This window comes from Alosa pseudoharengus, unplaced genomic scaffold (assembly GCF_046254945.1).
Source record: "Alosa pseudoharengus isolate Yale_2024_CS ecotype anadromous, Long Island Sound unplaced genomic scaffold, YU_APseudo_1.1 YU_APseudo_1.1_scf_2, whole genome shotgun sequence".
Lineage (NCBI taxonomy): Eukaryota > Metazoa > Chordata > Actinopteri > Clupeiformes > Clupeidae > Alosa > Alosa pseudoharengus.
The window spans coordinates 34,671,876-34,690,826 of NW_027468663.1; the positions used below are offsets into that span (position 1 = coordinate 34,671,876).

The 18,951-nt window shown below is 48.8% G+C and overlaps 1 protein-coding gene across 1 annotated transcript in view; it reads right to left on the reverse strand.

Moving 5' to 3' along the window:
* Positions 1 to 3,560: 3,560 nt before the first annotated feature.
* Positions 3,561 to 18,951, reverse strand: part of bnc2 (basonuclin zinc finger protein 2) — a 162,928-nt gene continuing 147,537 nt past the window's right edge. The window contains exons 5-6 of the mRNA XM_076294765.1: positions 12,252 to 14,695; positions 3,561 to 4,447 (exon numbers count right to left, since the gene is read on the reverse strand). Of these exons, the coding sequence (XP_076150880.1) occupies positions 3,619 to 4,447; positions 12,252 to 14,695 (3,273 nt within the window). The 3' untranslated portion in view covers positions 3,561 to 3,618. The remainder of the gene's footprint in view (positions 4,448 to 12,251; positions 14,696 to 18,951) is intronic.

An 18,951-nucleotide genomic window follows, 5' to 3' on the forward strand; every position in this document is an offset into this window, starting at 1 on the left:
CTTGCGGTCACTTCCTCGGAGGAGAAAATTGCTGGCCATTTCTCAGAGGAGGAGGGGGAGAGGGTGTGGGTGGGAGTGAAGACAGAGACAGAGAGAGAGAAAGAGTGTGGGCTGGCGATCAATCTCCAGCAGGCAATCAGAGTGTATTGAGGAACACTGACTTTTTGCTTCTCTTGTTTTGAGTTGAACTCTCTCTCCTCCCTCTGTCCGTGTGTCTCTGTGCGTCCTGCTCTGGATCATGTTTGTGACTGACTGCGACTAAAGCCTTTTCTGCTCATCAACCTCTCAGCAGGCTCTGGATCTCAGGCCATAATTGAATATTTCCTCGGACCATCTCAAACCAGAGAGATGGCTGCAAAGGTGAATACTTTGTGTCTCCACGATAATACACTAGCCATTCTAACATGCAGAGACTCATTCTCTTCCGGTGCCCCTCGAGGTTTTTCTTTTCTTTTCTCTCTCTTTCTTTCTCAGGTTCTAAACTCTCTCCTTCCTCTGCGTGCCTGTCTGTGCCCCTGCCTCGTCCATCACCAGAGGTTAACAAGTCCTCTTGCTGCTGTCATCCCACTGCCCTGTTAGTGGGGCAGTTGCTACACAGCTGGAGAAAGTGTGTGTCTTTGTGTGTGTAATAGTGTGAAGTGTGTGTGTGTGGGGTGTGTGTGTGTGTCTGTATGTTGGGAGGTGGGGGCTGGGCTGTGAGAGACAGCTGTCAGCAGCCTCTAGAGTGGCACTCGTTTTTTGCTGGCCCTCCCGGTGAATGAGACAGTGTGCGGCGGGGTGCAACCCCAGGGAGAAGGCCTGCCTCTCTCCACTCAATTTTCCCTTCGCATGGGATAAACAGGCAATTACACCTCTTATACGGGGAGATGGCCGCCCAGTGAACTTAAGCGTACACTATTAGTCCATGTCCCTTCAGGACCCATGCTGTGGGCAGGGGCCTGGACAAGGATGGGAGGGGAGTGTGCATGTGTGTGTGTGTGAGAGTGTGGAATACGAGTATGTATATCTGTGTGTGTGTGTGTGTGTTTGAGAGTGTCAGGAGAGAGAGAGAGAGAGAGAGAGAGAGAGAGAGAGAGAGAGAGAGAGAGAGAGAGTGGGAGAGAGAAAGAGAAAGAAGGCTTCTAGGCATGGCAGCAGAAAGTAAAAGGAAGAGGAAGAGAGGGGGAGATGGAGGGAGGGAGGGAGGAGTGGGGTTGGATCTCTCCATGTCACAGTCTTGTCAGCAACATTCACATCTTTGAATGTAATGAAGTGACAAGTGAGTTATTAGACAGATCAGCAGCGGAATTGAACGGATGCCTCCAGGTACTGTGTAGCAGCACATTTTTAATGATGCTCGCTGTCATCCCCCACCCCCCCATGGCACAGCAGACGCCCTCTCTCTCTCTCTCTTTCTCTCACTCACTCTCTTTCGCCTCCATCCTCTTTCTCTGCCTCACTCTTCATCAGCTTCCTCTCAGAAAAACAAGGGAGAAGTGCTGCTGTCACGCTGGACTAGGGGAAGGCGAGATGGCAGCGAATCAGGGGATCTATAGGTGTTTTCTTTTGTACTTCTTGACGTGTGTGGATGCGCTGAGCAAGTACTTGAAAAGATGAGAGGTGTTGGCCAGTATCCAGGCAGATGCACCAGTTGTAAGGTTGCACTTCAACTGTTTTTCAGTCTTTCGTTTCTCAGTCCCACACAAACAAACAAGTATTATTATTTACTAGTAAGGGAAAGAGAGGGAGAGATTGATCATTTCAGAAATTTAAACCCAAACTGGGTAGCACAACAGGACGTGGAGGCCTGTAAGTAAATATTTCTCTCTCTCCTTAAACTAATAGGGTAAAATGTGTACCTTATTTACTTATGGTTTGTGGTGTACTGCCTTGGCCACAGAATGCATTATGCACATTCTCACCCACTAGAATACAAACACACAGGCTTGGCAATGTCAACGTTTTGCAGAAATGTTGCAATTTGGACTGAAAGGAAAACCCAGAATAAGCTTAAGACTCAAGTGCATCATACCTTTTAGCAGGATATCAGTGTCTGTGTACACTGACGAAAAAAACAAAAACAAACAAAAACAAAAGTCAACACTGCTTCTGGTTTTGGTCACAGTTAAAACTACTCTTTTGTTGCATTCACAGAATACCTTGAAATGGACATTTCTTTGTTCATGAAATAAATTTTGAGGAGACAAAACTAATTACGGGACATTCACTAACTTTCATACGATAACCTTTTGCAGGTAACAAACACCACATGCAGTAGAAAGACTCGCCTACAATTCTGTTGAACTAATTCTTGGTTAAGTCCTTTACAGCCATACATAGCTTTGCCCCTTTTTCTTTAAACAGAATCAGATTCTGTAATACTTGTCTTCAGAGTCTAAATCTGGCAGTTCATGTTCAGCCACATATCCTACCGAGGAAAACACTTTTAAGTTTACAAAACACTCAATACACTTTATGGACTGGAGACTGGGGTTACTCCATTCACATATGGGTTTTCATGTGTGAAATAAGGTCTGTAGCTGAACCTGTGTGTGTGCAAAGCCAGCACATTTATGCTAAAGGTCCATACAGTATTTCCCCCTTGGCACTGTAGCCATGACAAATGCATCAATGTCATCTGAAAAGACCCAGCATTGCAAAGTGTTTTCCTTCTAAGAATATTACACATCCCCCATGTATAATTGCAAAGTGCAAAACAAAATTGTACACTAAAGCGATAAACTTAACAAAAATGAGAAATAAGGAAGAAAAATATTTGAGTAGGAGACCAAAAGCATGCCGGCCACCTCTGCATATCTAACAAGTAGATAAAACAAGTCACATGATTTTTTTTGTTCTCAGTTAAAATGTTTTTAAGCTAACATAAATGAATCAAGCTATTAAGATGCTACCTCTTTCTTGCCTACCTTAGAGCTGGAAGTATTGTACTGTAACATAAAAACAAAAAAAGCCAACAACCATCAATACAATTGTTTTACACCAAAAGTCTTTAAGGACATTATTTACAAATGAAGCTGTTCATGCTCTTGTAGGGGGTTCTTTTTAAAAGCTATCATTACACCAATACAACAAGAAGATTTAATTTTTTCCATTATTATCATTTCTGCAGGCAACAGTCACAAATAAGAGTTTGAATAGATTCTTTGGAGATGGACTAAGTTAAGACGAGGGATGGGGGTTCTGTCAGAGAGATGAAGGAACTGGAGCCATCCTGGGGTTAAAGGGACTCTGCTCCGAAAAGTCTCATCCGATTCTTCCAAAGAAGGAAATGTCAGCGGGCACAACTCTCCAAGAACTTCAATGTCTGCTCATGTTCATAGGTAACCACTGAAGAATTCAAAATCAAACATGATGTGGTAGTGCTGTTGTTTTTCTGACAGGCACAACATGGGCACCCGAGTCACTGAGGGCTGGACTTTTTTTAAATTTTGTTTTTTTATATATATATATATATATACATATACATATATATATATATATATATATATATATACATATATATATATATATATATATATATATATATATATATATGTGTGTGTGTGTGTGTGTGTGTGTGTGTGAGTGTCTGGATGAAGGGGACATGAAGGGAAAAGAGAGAGAGGAGGACGAATTAGGCTAGTCAATCATGGTGGCGAAGGGTGCGTTTTTGTGGAGGTTGGGGTTCTGGCTGTGCCTGTTTCGGCTGCGCACTGAGGAGAACATCATGTTGCAGCCAGGCACTTTGCACTTGTGCATCTCCCGCAGGTGGACAGTCTTGTAGTGCACCCGCAGGGTCCCTTTGTTGCTGTACATTTTGTGGCAGATGGTGCAGAGGATGCCTCCACCGCCACCGCCGCTGCCCCCACTCGAGGCCAGGAGAGAGGGCGAGGAGGAGGGGTCGCTGGACAGGGGCCCCTCCACCTCTACCCTTCCTCCTCCTCTTCCTCCTCCTTCCCCTCCTCCTCCTCCTCCTCCTCCTGCTCCATCACTTCCGTCCCTCCTGGTGCCGGCCTGGCCCTGGGCCTCGGCGTTGGGGCTGCAGTCCTCGCCGTCGCTGGCGCCCTCCAGGTCGTCCAGCAGGATGCCCTCGTCGCTGCCTTCGTCAGACTCGCGTGAGGAGTGGACGCTGCCGCTGGACTGCACACTGGAGGTGGTGCTCAGGTCCAGCACCATGTAGTCGTCGCTGGGGCCGCGGTAGTAGCCGCCGTTGCTGTTAGAGTACTCGGTGCCGGCGGGGGAGCCGGCGTCGTCGTCGCGGCCCATGAGCCCGCGGTGGAGCAGCCCCCCAGCGCCGCCTCCCAGGGCCTCCAGGCCGAGGTGGTGGTGGACGCCGCCACCCCCGTAGATCTTGGCCAGGAACTCGGCACGCAGGTCCTTGGGCATTGGTATGAGCTGGGGGTCCAGAACGATGTCGTCCAGCTCTTTGGTCAGCAGTTTTCGGTGCAGGTTGATGTTGGAGCTATGCCTGCAAGAAGACAGAGGGACAGAGATCATCAGTGTCACACGATGTCTCTTCACTAAGCACATACTGGGCAATTCCACAGAAAATTGACTTTTTGTCACATCCATAACACCAGTGAAATGCCTTGGCATTTGTATTTGTATTTGTATTCTTTAATTTCCCCATGGGGATCAATAAAGTATCTATCTATCTATCTATCTATGATGTGAATGATAACATTCATTTTTGTGCATTTTTTCTCATTTACATTCTTCAGCCAAAAATAGCAAATGCTCAAATTTCATGTAATTCACATCATGTAATTCACATCATACCATACCATCACATTTTATTGGCGTTATGGATGTTACAAAAAATGTAATTTTCCATTGAATTGCCCTACTACTAAATGAAGTGCCTGCATTGTCTAAATTGTAGTCGTGTGTATGCATTGCTCACAGCAGGACTTTAGTATGCCCCTCCAGGTGCAGTATGTTTCCCAAACATGATTTGAATAATACTGTATGACAAACTGTTTTGAAGCGAGGTGCTTTTTTGAACTGAATAATCTCCTATTTCTTCCAACTATTCATTCAACACAGACTCACCTCATTAAATGGTATTAACTGTTCACAGCAGTGTGCGAACACTGTGCTAACACTTAAAGCTAGTGCCATGCAGCAAGCATCCCATTAACAGCTCGACTCTGGTCGGCATGTCTGTAGCCATGCTCAAATCCAATAGACTCTGACTCAATTAAATACTTCAGCACATTGAATGGGAGTTTATCAATTGATTCAAGCCACGGTAATGTAATAATCACAGGGAACTGGATTGCATATTAGCATCAACTTGAGCAGCGTGAGCTCACCGGCTCCTGGAGGGGCTTAATTGCCCTTGTGAGCGTAGTGTCCCGTGTATCCCCCAGATTAATAAAACTGGGCCCCCTGTCATGCCAGAGAGCCGGATCACTTAACCAGGCGCTCACTTGCTGAGAAATGCCCCAGTGCCGTGCTGTAAAGAGCCCTGGGGCCTGTGCACTGTGGGCTATTACTGGGCTAGTTTTTACCCAAACACATGCAGTAATAAGAGGTGAAGAGTGACCACTTCAAGTGTCCCAGCATGACAGATCTCAAATGAAGCATCAACAGTGCCGACAGCAGACAGTGAGAACACAAACAAAACAACAACAAAAAAACCTCAAGAAAATGTAAGACAATAAACTTGCAGTGATGTGTATGTAGTTGAATCTCATACAGCCATCTTCCCTTTTGATAAATACATAAATAAATTTAAAAAAAACAATGAAAGACATGACTTTGATCCATTCCTTGCATATGGGGTCCATGCAAAGGGCGCATAGGGAACTAAAATGGCGGCCTTGCCGTGAAGGGTAAATGGATTGCACAATGTATTGTAGAGCTTACCAGCAGTGCCATGGTTGATGCGGTCAAAAAGGGTCCCTTTTCTTTAATTATTTAGTTCCCTATCCGACATTGTCCTGCAAGAAGTAAAAATACATTCAATGGAGGGACCCTTTTCTGTTAATAAGGCATACAGGAGCCGGCCACTGAAGCATCAGCAGCATGTAGGAACATGGCAAATCAATTAGCTGGGACTAGCGCTAAGTGAGGTATGTGTGTGTGTATGTGTGTGTATGTGTGCGTGTGAGAGAGAGGCAGAGAGAGAGCAAGAGAGAATGAGTATGTATGTGTGTGTGTGTGTGTGTGAGAGAGAGAGAGAGAGAGAGAGAGAGAAATTGTAGGTGGGCAGGACCTTTTAACAATATCCTCTTTAAGGTATTGTAATTGTATATGTGAAGCTAGTAAAGAGTGCCTCAGATTTGGGCGGAGGTCTTAGTGGGGTCAGTGTGTGTGTGTGTGTGTGTGTGTGTGTGTGTGTAGGGGGGGGGGTGCTGGCCACGTCCTGTGCCTGTAGGGACACGGCATGCTTTCCAGGCGCTCCTGTGGGCGGCTCCTCAGCAGCATGTCACCAGCCCTGAGATCACACCCACACACTGCTCATAAGCTCTAGTCTGACGGGGCTAACTGCCTTCTCATGACCCTGAACACACGCGCACACACACACAAACACAAACTAGTATACACACTACTAATCAAAGACCCACAAACACACACGTCCCTACATTACGCTCCTCACAGCATACCATGAGGAAACAATACACAAGTAAAAGTAGGTCCATTTAATTGTCTTTAAGGGCACCTTTCTGCAATGAACACTTGATAAAAAAAAAACATTAAATCTTATAATATACATTACAAAGCCTACTTCTAGTGTGCGAAAAACTACAGATCCTCTGCAGACCACACTGGCAAAAGCAGCAGTGCATAACTGCTGCACTGATAAATAATGGTACTGGAGTGTGTATAATTATTGTAAAGGGGGTTTGAAGCCTGGACAAAAACACTGAGTGTAGCTTTGGATGAAGAAGCTTTGACCTGAGAATCATTTGGAAGATTTTAATATCCCTGCATCTCCCTGAGCGACAGTAACAGACCCATTACCTTTGATCACTGTTGGTCTGTTCTTTACCCTGTAAATTACTATGTGCATGTGTTTGTGTTTGACAATCTATGTGTGTGTGTGTGTGTGAGTGTGTGTGTGTGTGTGTGTGTGTGTGTGTGTGTGTGTGTGTGTGTTTGTCAATGTGTGTGTGTGTGTGTGTGTGTGTGTGTGTACTTGTGAGTGTTGTGTATGTGTGTGTGCGTGTGTGTACGAGTGTTGTGTGTGTGTGTGTGTGTGTTTGTGTTTGTTAGTGTGTGCGTGTGTTTGTACTTGTGAGTGTTGTGTGTGTTCATTTGCACACTGTGGTATTTCTTCATGCATTCATCAGCTTTAGCCTTTCTGCCCCATTTCCCTTCTGTCTTCTGCCGTCCTCATTCCAGCCCAATCTTACCCCCTCCTCCCCCTTACCTGCCTCCTCCTCTACCTCCCCACCTCCCACCTCCTCTCCCTGCGTCTCTCATGGGCCAGTAATGTGGCAGGCAAACCAAATTGACAGGCTCATCTTTGCCCGGGGATGGGGGCGGCATCTCAGGAGAGGCCATTTTGACTTTGCCGAGGAGGAGGAGGAAGGAGGAGGAGGAGGCAGAGTGTGGCTCTTAATGGGCCTTCTTGTCCCGTGAACGTTAATCATCTTTAGGCTCCGATGGCCCTGTCGCTCCCCCTGCCCACCGCGCTCGCGCCTGCTAAATGAGTCGTAATGCATAAACCAGAAAGACGAGAAGTCCCATTAAACAGATGATGATGCGCTTTAGATATATACGTGCTCTGCCCCCCACCCCCCACCCCCGTGTCCTCTCCCTTCTCTCCCGGACTCATCAGGAGCAATAGCACGGGGAGGTGGGCAGATGAGAACGCTGGGACTGTGTATCATTGATCTCCTCCTTCTCCTCTCCACTCTCTTGTCATTTTAGTCTCATTTGGGGAGCGCTGCCATCATCTAAAACTCCAAAAAGTCTGTCTGCATTGTGGGGATGCAGAAATACAGCATCCTGGCTCTGCTCTGACTTTGAGAGGGGGTTAGTTAGGTAGTTAGTTAAAGCAGCCATTGAGTGGCCAGCAGCACTACAGGCTACAGAGAAGGTACCGAAAGAGGAAGAGAGGGGGTGAGGGGGGCAAGCAGGTTCTCCAATATAATTAACCTTCACTCTCCATTGGCGCTTGGCTTGCGTGAGGCCACGGGCCTGAACATTAGTGCACCATGGGAACCTGGGGCAGCCTTGCCAATGAGGGTCACTGGCGACGGTGGGGATGGCACGTGCAGAATAAAAAAAATGTGCAATGTTGAGAGGAGGGGTAAAGGGAGTGGTAAAAAAGGAGTCTGCCTTTGTTTTGGGGAATATGATTAACGAGGATAATAACATGCGTGATTACTGGTACACATGTGCTTCCAGCAGTTAATCATGCTGCCTCTCTGTTGTGGCGACTCACCCTCTCTAGCAAATATGCGATCATTTATAGAGCAGCGTGAGCAGCCAGCCTGCCTCACACTGACATCCACGCACTAATGCACTTATAATTACATTCAACTCCACACTGCATTTACTTAGCATCTAGGAGATAAGTGTGTGCGTGCATGGAGCGTTTTTATATTCCAGTGTAATTTATTACAGTCATAAATGCATTTTTCTCAAAAATATATTCATAGATAAATATCTTTTATTTACTATAATTATCTCTTTACAATTTGGACACATGACAACTTTTACAAAAATCTGTTGAATGTCCTAGATTTTAAATTCTAACTTGAAAGTGCACGATTATACTAATGTAACCAGACATATAGACCTGTAGAAACAAGTTAAAACTGCTGAATGATTTTGGTTAGGACTGTTTTTCTTTTGTGTCCTATTGTATCTTGTGATGTTTTTTGATTGTAATGGTTCATTAAATTCCTGCACTGCAGATGTAAGCGTCTCAGGTTTAATTCACCCAGATTAAAAAACAATTATTCTGACACCGTAAATGAGCTAAATAATTAATTCAGCTCTCGAGTGCTGATCTCTTCACTCTTCATCAGACCTGCTTTAAACAATTATCAGCCTTATAAAACCGAATCATTATTGTATCAACAGAAAATTTGTCTTGTCAATTGGATTGCTTTTCAGTTTCATAAATTACAAATAATTGGATCACCTACAATGAATCTAAGTGGTCCAACAGTGTCCCTGTGTGTTTGCTGTCTTGTTTACTGGCATGACGTTTCTGAAGGCACCACACAGTTCCCACTGCACGCACTCTTGTGCAGAGGCCGAGCTCTACGTGGCCGGGCCAGGCCTGGCCTGCGTGCTGCTGGCCCTCTGCTGCCTGTCTGTTGGTTTAATACCCCCACCTCAACTCCACAGCAACGGCAGCCCTGTAATGCCTCCCAGATGCCACAAGGAATTTATCCCCGCACAAAAAATATGGAAACAATAGAGAGTACTCCAGGGCAGCACGGTCACATCCATCCACAGGGGGGAAAAAAAGAACCGAACTCTATACGGTCTCAGCAATGAGTGTCCTATCCGGCTAAACTACTGCCCTGACCATATGCGAAAGCACTCATGTTTTTTTTGTTTTTTTTCAGAGGAATTTATATGCTTCTGTTTCTCCTGATCTAGTCCAACTGTCACACGCACCTTCCTTGCCCGACAGACTCAAAGCCCACGACAGTTTCAAAAGAAGGGGCAAGGGGCAAAGCCTGAAATGTGCAGGGACCCTAACGCCTGTATCCTCTTATTTGCAAGGTCAGTTAATCAAACCCATGAGGAGCTCTGGTGTATCTAGTAGACAGTGAGCTCGAGACTCTTCTGGTTCCATGCCGTTTCTTCCATCTGCTTTGTGGTTACCAACTCGCTGCTCTAATCACCGTATCTCATTCCCCCTCCCTGTGCGGTTGTTAGACATCTCTAAAACTCCTCGAAGCTCTTTTCCTCAGACTACCGACATGCGCTCACTTTACTGCGAGCCCCACAATTCAGCAGTCCCCCCCCCCCCCTCCTCTTTTTTCACTGATGACTGTCTGTATCCGTGCCATAAACTCCTTTTTAAGCGCTTTCTTAAGGGCCATTAACGGCTTGTAGCAGCAGATGTGCGTACTAGTTGGTGCCGCTAATGTCAGCGCACTCTAATAAAAGCAAGGGCTGAATGATAAGTGATAGGGTTGGAGAATGAGCCCTGGCTGGAGATGGGATTGCTGCCCCCCCTGCCCTTCATTAGATGGGGACAGGTCAGGCACACACCTAATGTCCCTCCGTGGCCCCACGCACTTAACATCCCACACAAAGCACAACGGTGCAAATGGGCAACACTGACCTGTTCAGATTTTACACTGCTGAAAAAGAACAGAATAGACAGGAAAGAGATGAGGACATACTAACAATCATGTTGTACATAATGCTAATGTTTGTTTAGTGTGTGTTTGTGCTAGTTATAATGCACGTCTCCTTATTTGCACATGACGCTGTGAGCCTGTCTGTTTCTTAGCTTCTCTTAGCTCCTCACACTGGTAGCTGGTAAGCTAGCTGATGGTTCAGGTGAGTGCAGGATTTACCATTTTGTCCACATGGTACTGCCAGGCTCTACCTGTACCCTCCACTCTGCCCTCTTTCCTCTCCTTCATTTCTCTTCCCTCTGTTCCCTCTCTCCTCTGCACTCCTCCCCCCTTCCCCTTTCTCTGTGTCTCCTTGTTTCTGCTCTCTGCTGTTCCGCCTCCGCTGAGTCCCAGAGTCACCGCTGTTATTTACATTTTGCTAATGAACAAACAGTGGTGGGAACAGATGACACTGAACATGGGAACTTAATAAAGGCTGGGGGTGGAGAAGAGGAGGTGTGGGGGGTGGGGAAGATGAGGAGGGGGAGGGGGGGGGGCTGCACTGGAGACGAAACCTCTAAGAGGCTTTTGTTTACTAATGACAGAAAGAGGGAGAAAAAAACAGATTCAAAGTCTGCATCTTTATTATCTAAATACAACTGTCACTTGTCACCAGGCAGGTGTGTGTGTGTGTGTGTGGGGGGGGGGGGTGCAGGATCTTATCTCTCTCATGAGTGAGGAATGAAGGAGATGAATGGGTCTTTTTGTCCTTACTCCCTGACTGTGCCATTTGCTATTACCGGAATGGCACACCCTAACATACAGCAGCTGTGCCTGACAATGTGTGTTTGTACATGTGCCAAATTGTACTAATTTCTACTTTGAGGTTTTTTTATTTTTATTTTTTATTACCGTATACAACCAGCTAGTAGTGCTCATTTGTAAGCTTTCTCTATGGTGATTTGGTGGGAACAGTAAAAATGATTTCTGTGAATAAAATGTGTTAGACCAGTCAGTGTTTAACTGCTGGTGGTTATCCACATTGTAAAATCGGTGCATGGCTGCATGCTCACCACCTCAGCTTCTAAACCACAACCGACGGTTTAGTTATTGACCACAATCCCAGAATGTTCCTAGTGTTCCCAGAGCGGAGGCTTCCAGTCTCCTGGGACGGCGCTCGCTACATGGCCTGCTTGCCCTGTGATGCCTCCCTGACACGTGTGACAGGAGATGAGCTGCAAGCCTGCTGCTGCTGCTATATTCTGGGGCCGAGGTGCGGGTGGATGGTACGTGCTAACAAGCCCAGGTAGCGAGACCTGCTCCTCCCGATGTGCTAATAAATGCAGCGGTTTGACAGACCTCAGCCCCTGCTAATGTATGCACGCTCACCTGCGTGTGACAGGTGAGTGAGCACAGGTAAACAGCGCTCCGAGGCCCCGCAGACGGCTCTGACAAAGCACTGTGTCTCGGCACGTCGTCACCCTGCCACCCTTAAAGTTGACATGACAGTCAACACATACTGTACTGCAGCAATTAACACGTCATTAGCAAAGCAATAATTATTCCCCTCTCACCTGTGTGCTCAGGAGTGAAGGAGAGATCTGATGAGAGGGGAGCCGAAAGAAGTTTGTTTATGAGCTTTCAGAGCAGTTCAAACCAAAAAAAAAATATTTTTATCTTAAATAACTATATCATGTCATTTTCACCTCCACATGAACAAACCTTGAGAGTTCCAACCTATAGGTCTTTTTGATCGGAAATACACTTCCTAAGTCATATGTCATTTTCACCTCCACATGAACAAAACGTGATAATAACTAGGACTTATGGGTGGCGGGACTGTACATTTCTGCTTAAGGTGCACGTAAAGCACTGAACCAGCAGTGGAAATGTCAGACATTCAAAACAGATCGTAATATTAGCTGTAGAGGACGTAGAACAACATTCAGAAATGAAGGCAATCAGCAAACTATTCTACTCTTACTAATATAGTTGGAGTAATGTGCTCACCTGTCTCTGCTCCGTCGGGAGGGGAAGGCGGCGTTGCAGCCAGCCACAGTGCACACGTGCATCTCTTTGAGGTGCACGTTCTTGTAGTGCAGTTTGACACTGTAGGAGCTCTTGAAGCTCTTCTTGCAGACGTAGCAGATTTTGGGGTCGGGGCTGGAGCACAGGTCTCCGTCAGGCGAGTGGGAGGAGAACTTGGGGGGGCTGGAGCCGTAGGCCATGGAGGAGATGAAGCTCTCGTGGAGGGCAGCCATGCTGGCGGCTGCTGCAGCTGCGGCGGCCATGTTGCCGTTGTAGAGGCCGTACTGGCTCATGCAGAACATGTCGTAGGTGGGGTCGTTGAGCTCCTCCTTGATCTTGATGACCGGCTGATGAGGCGAGGGGGACGAGCGGCTCTTCTCCTCCATGTCCTTCCTCAGTTGGCCCTCCTCTTCCTCTCCATGATCTCGCTCGTCATGCTGCTCTTTGTGCAGACTGCCTTCGCCATTTCCCCCCGTCGACCCGCCTCGATGGTCATCTGTGTCCATCATTTCATCACGGTAGAACATCTTGGACTCGGAGGTCTCTGACTCGTTCTCGAAGTCGCGCTCGTGGTCCTGGTCTTCGGAGGTGTAGCTGTCCATGCACCGGAGCTCCCCTCCGTCCACTCCTCCTCCGCCGGACCCGCCGCCTGTGCCGCGCTGGCAGCCGTCCCGGTCGGAGCGCAGCATACCCCTCAGCGCCAGGCTGGGGCTCATCTCGTCCTGAGAGGGGGACTGGTGCCCGCTGTCCCCGCTGTGGTGGCCGCTGCCACTGTTGTTGTTGTTGTTGCAGTTGCCGTTGATGTTGTTGTGGAGGTGCGCGCCGCCGTGGTGGTGGTGGTGGTGTTGGTGGTGGTGATGGTGGTGGTGGCAGCTGTCATCGTCATCCTCGTCCTTGTCGTCGTACTCGTCCGCCACGTCGATCACCTCCTTCTCGATCTTCACGGGCATGCTGGACTTGCGAGGCTTCTTCTTGGGCGCCGGATCGGTTGCGGCGGCGGAGGCTGAGGTGGCCGACTCCTGGGCGCTCGGCGTGGGCAGCCGGTGTGCCATCTGGCTCGTGATCTCCGACATATGGGAGTTGTGGGAGTTGTGGGAGCTGGTGGCCAGCAGGTGCTGTTGCTGCTCCATCAGGGAGGTGCTGTTGGTGGTGGTGGGCAGGATGGGGCTAGTGGGCAGCGAGACGGGAGGACTCACCAGGTCGGCCGGCGACAGCAGCGTGCGGTAGAAGGGTGGCACGGGCTGCACCGGCTGCACGGACTTCAGCGAGGGGAAGACCAGCGGGCTCTGCAGGGGCGACTGGAGCATGTTGTCCAGGGGCGGAGGGGTGGCGAAGCCCAGCGGTGGCCTCCCGGGACTGGTGAGGGTGAAACCGCTCTTGGTGCTAGAGATGACGGGCGTGCCGGGGCCCGAGTTGGAGCGGATGAGGTCCTTGTCGCGGTTGTTCCTCAGCATGGGCATGTGCAGCCGGGGGTTGGGGTTGGCGCTGTGGCGGTTGCGGCTGCGCAGCGAGCTGAAGACCATGTTGCAGCCCTCGATGGTGCAGCGGTGCTTGATCTTCAGGTGCACGGCGTTGTAGTGGATCTTCAGGGTGCCCTTGTCGTAGAAGGTCTTGCCGCAGGCGTTGCAGCAGACGCGGCCCTTGCGCGACGTGGAGCCCATGCGGCGCATGCGGTGCATCTTGGAGGAGAAGGACGAGTGGGTGATGCTCTTGGACTGGTCATTCTTCACAAAGTGGTGGTGGTCGCTCATGCTGTTGCCCTGCGGCAGCTGCTGATGCTGCGACTGCTGTTGCTGCTGCTGCTGTTGGTGCTGCTGCTGCTGCTGCTGCTGCTGTGGTGTCTGCGGCTGCTGTTGGTGTGTTGAGGGAGTCGGGGAGATGGGTGAGGCGTTGTTGGGCTCCGTCTTGGGCTCAATGTTGTTGGGCAGCTGCCCAAGGTTGCCTCTGTTGGGGCTCTGGCCACTGCGGAAGGGCGAGAGGGACACCTCGGACTCGCTGGTGTCCACCTGCTCGGTCTGGTTGGGCAGGCTGGGCTCGCGCAGCCGCATGCTGGCCTGCTCCAGGGCTAGGCCGTTGGGCGGTAGGCCCAGCATGGGCGCCGAGACCGGGTTGATGTACTGGAAGGGGAGCAGGAAGGCCAGGCTGTTGGGGATGTTCTCAAAGTGGTGGATGCTGGAGGGGCTGCTGTTCTCCAGGTGCGTGAGCAGGCCGGGGCTGCGCGTGCGGTTGTTGCTCTCAATGAATGTCCTGATGCCCGAGTCGGTCTTGGCCGAGGGCACGGTGACGGCCTGTCCCTCCTTCTCCTGGATGGCCATCAGCTCCACGATGGACTTGGTCTCGCCAAAACGCAGGAATTGCTGGAGGGTGATAATCTCCTCTTCCCGGGACATGATGCTCCAGCGGTCGAGCACCTTGCCTGCAGCATCCTGTAGGCCATATCAGAGAGAGGGAAAAAGACAAACACAAAAATGTATTGATTCTGCATAATCACTGCGGCCAGAGGGGGGGTGGGTGGGGGTGGGGGAGCAAGAACTTGAAATCCAAGGGCCCTGGAGCAACATGTAAAGGCTGATAACAGCTCTCTGTGCTCAACCTCCTCCTCTGCCCCCCCCCCCCTCTCTCTCTGCACCTCCTCTTTGTCTGCCCCTCTTTTGCACCTTTAATCAGCCATGCAAATGCAGTCATTAGACGCACAGCAAGCGGAGCGCAGAGCGCTTCAAAAAATCTCACACAAACAAATAGGGTGCACTGGGGTTCAGGTGTGAATTGCACATGCCATTTTGGGAGACATTGATCTGTTTGCCAAGAGGCTGTTTAACAAAAACAGCCTGATAAGATGGCAGCTCTCACTGTGACTTCCTCAGCATAAACACTCAGAGACCCCGGTTATTTACACTTTGTGACTGCATAAGCAGCACTGTTTAAGGGCTTGATAGACATATTAGGGGAGCCCACTAATCGCACCTTACTTGTTTATGTTTGTATTCTTTTCATATTCTCAACACAATTATTTCATTTGGTTAGTCTAAATATTGAATTGTATATAGTAGAGATGGGGGTGGTGGGAATTGGGTTAGCACAGAATACATTTGGGGAGGAAAAAATCTTTGTCTGGGAGGAAGTCATGTTAGACATAAAAATAAGGCTGCTCATGTTTATTTAAATACGTCTTTGAAGAAGCCTTGGAGGTGACAGCGATCTTGCATTCCATTCATTAGGGAGGCTGCGGATCAGTATTTACTGAGCTTTATGTTAATGGACTTTAGAGGACGCACGTCTTGTGTCAGATTAAATATTAATGAAGGAATACTTTATCAAGAGGATGGTGTCAACAGAAAACGCCTGTGCTTGCATATACTGTATGTCTTTTGGGAGGAGGGAATCAAATGATATAAATCTGGTTGGTGCACACTCTCCTCTTTGGCCTTTTTCATCTGTATGTACTGGAAGCGTGGGAAAGGAGTTTCCATCTTGAGAGAAGCGGTATTGCTCCTGAAGGGGAAATAAGCACCACTTCCAAGGAGCTCTCTTGGACGGCATTTTGGGAGATGGTGTTATTAACCACTGAAAAATAAAACGTTCTGAGTTCTGCACATTCGGACATTGCCAAACGTCGAGACATGGCAAGGGACTCTGGGAAAGGAATCTTGGAAGGGCCTAGTCTCTAGCTTTGTGGTTAGGCATGCAACTTTGATCCACAAAATACTTGACCCAATGCATTTGTCCCCCCTTAGCGGATCCACTGGTTCCCACCGGACAGTGGATCTCTCATCAACATTTTTTAAAGCTCACATCTCAATTCTAACCAATGGAGGAAGAACCAGTTCAGGTCTAGCATTACATACCCCGCGATCAGTATTGAAGGTTACGAGTTGAACGTCATGTTTATGTAATGATCTGTGAAAGCTAGTAGGCAGGCAGTGTCAGCCTGGCTCTTGAAGCTGCTAGTCTGCCACCCCACTCCATCTTTGATACTGGAGGAGGGGAAATGGGACAGCCAGCCCCAGCACTAGAGGGAGAGAGAGAGAGAGAGAGAGGAAACCGGAATACAAGAAGAGAAGAGAAGAGAAGAGAAGAGTGCTTCTATTTTTTTTTTATCTTGTAAATGCTCCCACTGCTGGGACTCGGGGAGCCTGGGTTGGCCCAGAGCAGAGCGACATCAAGGGAGCGACACTCACTCTGACGACAATTAGAGAGGACGAGCACAGGGACCCCACGTGTCCCCACCCGCTAGGATCTCTCAACGAGAAATGGCAACACTGCAGTTTAAAAGCTGTAAAAAAAACAACGGCACTAGGCACCGAGGGCCTTTAAGGCGCGAGCACAGAATAAATGTTTAAATAGAGAGAGAGAGAAAGAGAGAGAGTGAGAGTAGGAGTGAGGGAGGAAGGGAGAGATATCAGAAAGAAGTGAGAAAATGAGATATGTAAGAGTGGTCTCGCAACAAGCATGCCCTCAGAAATAAGAAGAAAAAAAATAATTCTTCTGAGACGGCGCATCAATAGTCACTGGAGTATTTGTTGTTAAATATACATTAAAAAACATTTTACACTTTTATTCTGTGTGTGAGGATGAGTTTAGCCTGAAGGTATGACTTTAAATTCTAGCCTCTATGCTGTTATTTCACACTGCACAGTGGCTTGGGCATTTGTACTTTCACTTGATTTAATTGAAGAAAAAATGAAAGCAAATTAGAAAGTAAATTATTAAAGGGAGAATAAGAAAAACATTGAGATGGTTGGAAAAGATCGCCCTGAAACACAAAATCAAGCCTTGTGATGAGGACTCGTCCTTTTTAACATACAATAGTCTCTGTCTTGCTGCCATGTCCTCTTATTCACCTAACCATACACACTCTCTAAAATACAAGCACTGCTAGGTACCAGGGTCTGTAGAAAGCTGGGAAGGTCAAAAGGGACCTTGTAGTGCTGAGACTCACACACATACAAACAGGCGGATGTATGTACACACTTGCTAAAGTTTTGGTAAATAGCAGCAGTAGCTGGCAGCCTGGGCCCTGGGCGAGGAGAGACCTGGGTAACTTTTGTGGAGTGAGTGAGTGTGTCTGGTCCCCAGCTGGAGAGCAGCTCTAAACAGGCCGATCCTAATCACAGATCACAGGACTCATTCATCACTCTCCTCTCTGCTGGAGCACTCGGGGACCCCACTATCAGCACCAGGGCTGCTATTAAGCCCAGAGTGGGGAGATTAAACACACTGCAATATTACACTAACTTTCACCGAGGAGACAGAGAGGGGGAGAGAGAGAGAGAGAGAGAGAGAGAGAGAGAGAGAGAGACAGAGAGAGAAAGAGAGAGAGAGAGAGAGACAGAGAGAAAGTGTACACCACAGCTGCAGCTTTGATGCCTGGGCTGATCTCTGGGAGTTTTTGCAGGGTGCCAAAGAGAACAGTTTTGGTTCACAAGAGGAACTGTCATCAGCGTGGCTAGTGGATGACTGATTGTGACAGGCCCTGCAGTGCGCTCACCTCCAGGCTGAGGGACTGTGAGAATGCGCGAGCGCCATGTCTGCATGTGCGCCTGTTTCAACTGATCTTTGTCCTCTTGGACTTTTTCACCCAGCATCAGTTCTCCGCGCTCGGCTTTTCAAACAAAGGCAGCGTTGCCAAGTATCGCTTATGTGCTTATCTTATTTTTCACCCCCCCCCCCCCCCCTTACCTCCCTCCCACCACGGTCCAATCAGATCAGGCAGAATGAGACGACACCGGGCTGTAATGTTTACTGCATGGAGCTGCTTTGGAGGAACCAGGGCCAGCCAGCTGTCATGATGCAGGTCACAGACTCCAGCGCTCGGCAGGCCAGCTCCAGAGGGGCTATGAAAACACACGCCGTCTACGCTTCCAGAGACGCCTGGACTCCAGTCAGATGGGGCTTAGGCCACACTCGCTTCCAAACACGCGGAGAAACCCAAGCTTGCGTGAGCCGCACGCCACAACAGACTGCGCAATCTGAGGGGACAAGCTTGACTAGTGTTCTGCTCCGTGAAACAGAGAGAGGGAGGGAGGGGAGGGTAGAGGGGAGGCCATCATGTGCTTTCACTTACGTCCGGGAACCTCTCATTAGAATAATAAGGCCCCCTTTTTCGGTTACCTTCCCGGGGTATTCGCTTCCCTGTACTGGGTCCATTTCTCTGGAGCCGTATCAAACCCTATGGAGGAGGTGAGGCCCAGTGCAGTCGGCGCAACGGTGTTTGCTGAGTGTGTACTGCCGGCTGCCGCGGCCGTCTCCCGGTGTGTGTTGGCACATAAACACCCTCCGCGGCGCCCCCGGCGCTCCACCCACCCCTCTGCACATTAGTCCTGTGTCACTGGGAGAGCTGCAGACCCATCATTAGGAGCGCTTTCACTACCAGGCACTCTTCTCCCAATTAGCTTAATGTGGCCCCGCTCTTCGCCATGCTCCGCGCTCCGCAAATCTACTCAGGCTCCCTCCCCCCACACTCAAATCTCATTACCGACGGCCCTCCCCCCCCCCACCTCATCCAAAAACGCCCCCCAGTGCTATGACGGATTACCCTGTCATTACCCATCCTCGAGTCCTTTAAACAATGCAACTGAAGCACTGTTTGTGAGGTTAATGACGATTAGCCAATAATTACAATGCTAACTTGCCCTGGCCACTCAATCTATCTATCGCTGCCATTCAACCATTTCTGCCAGCA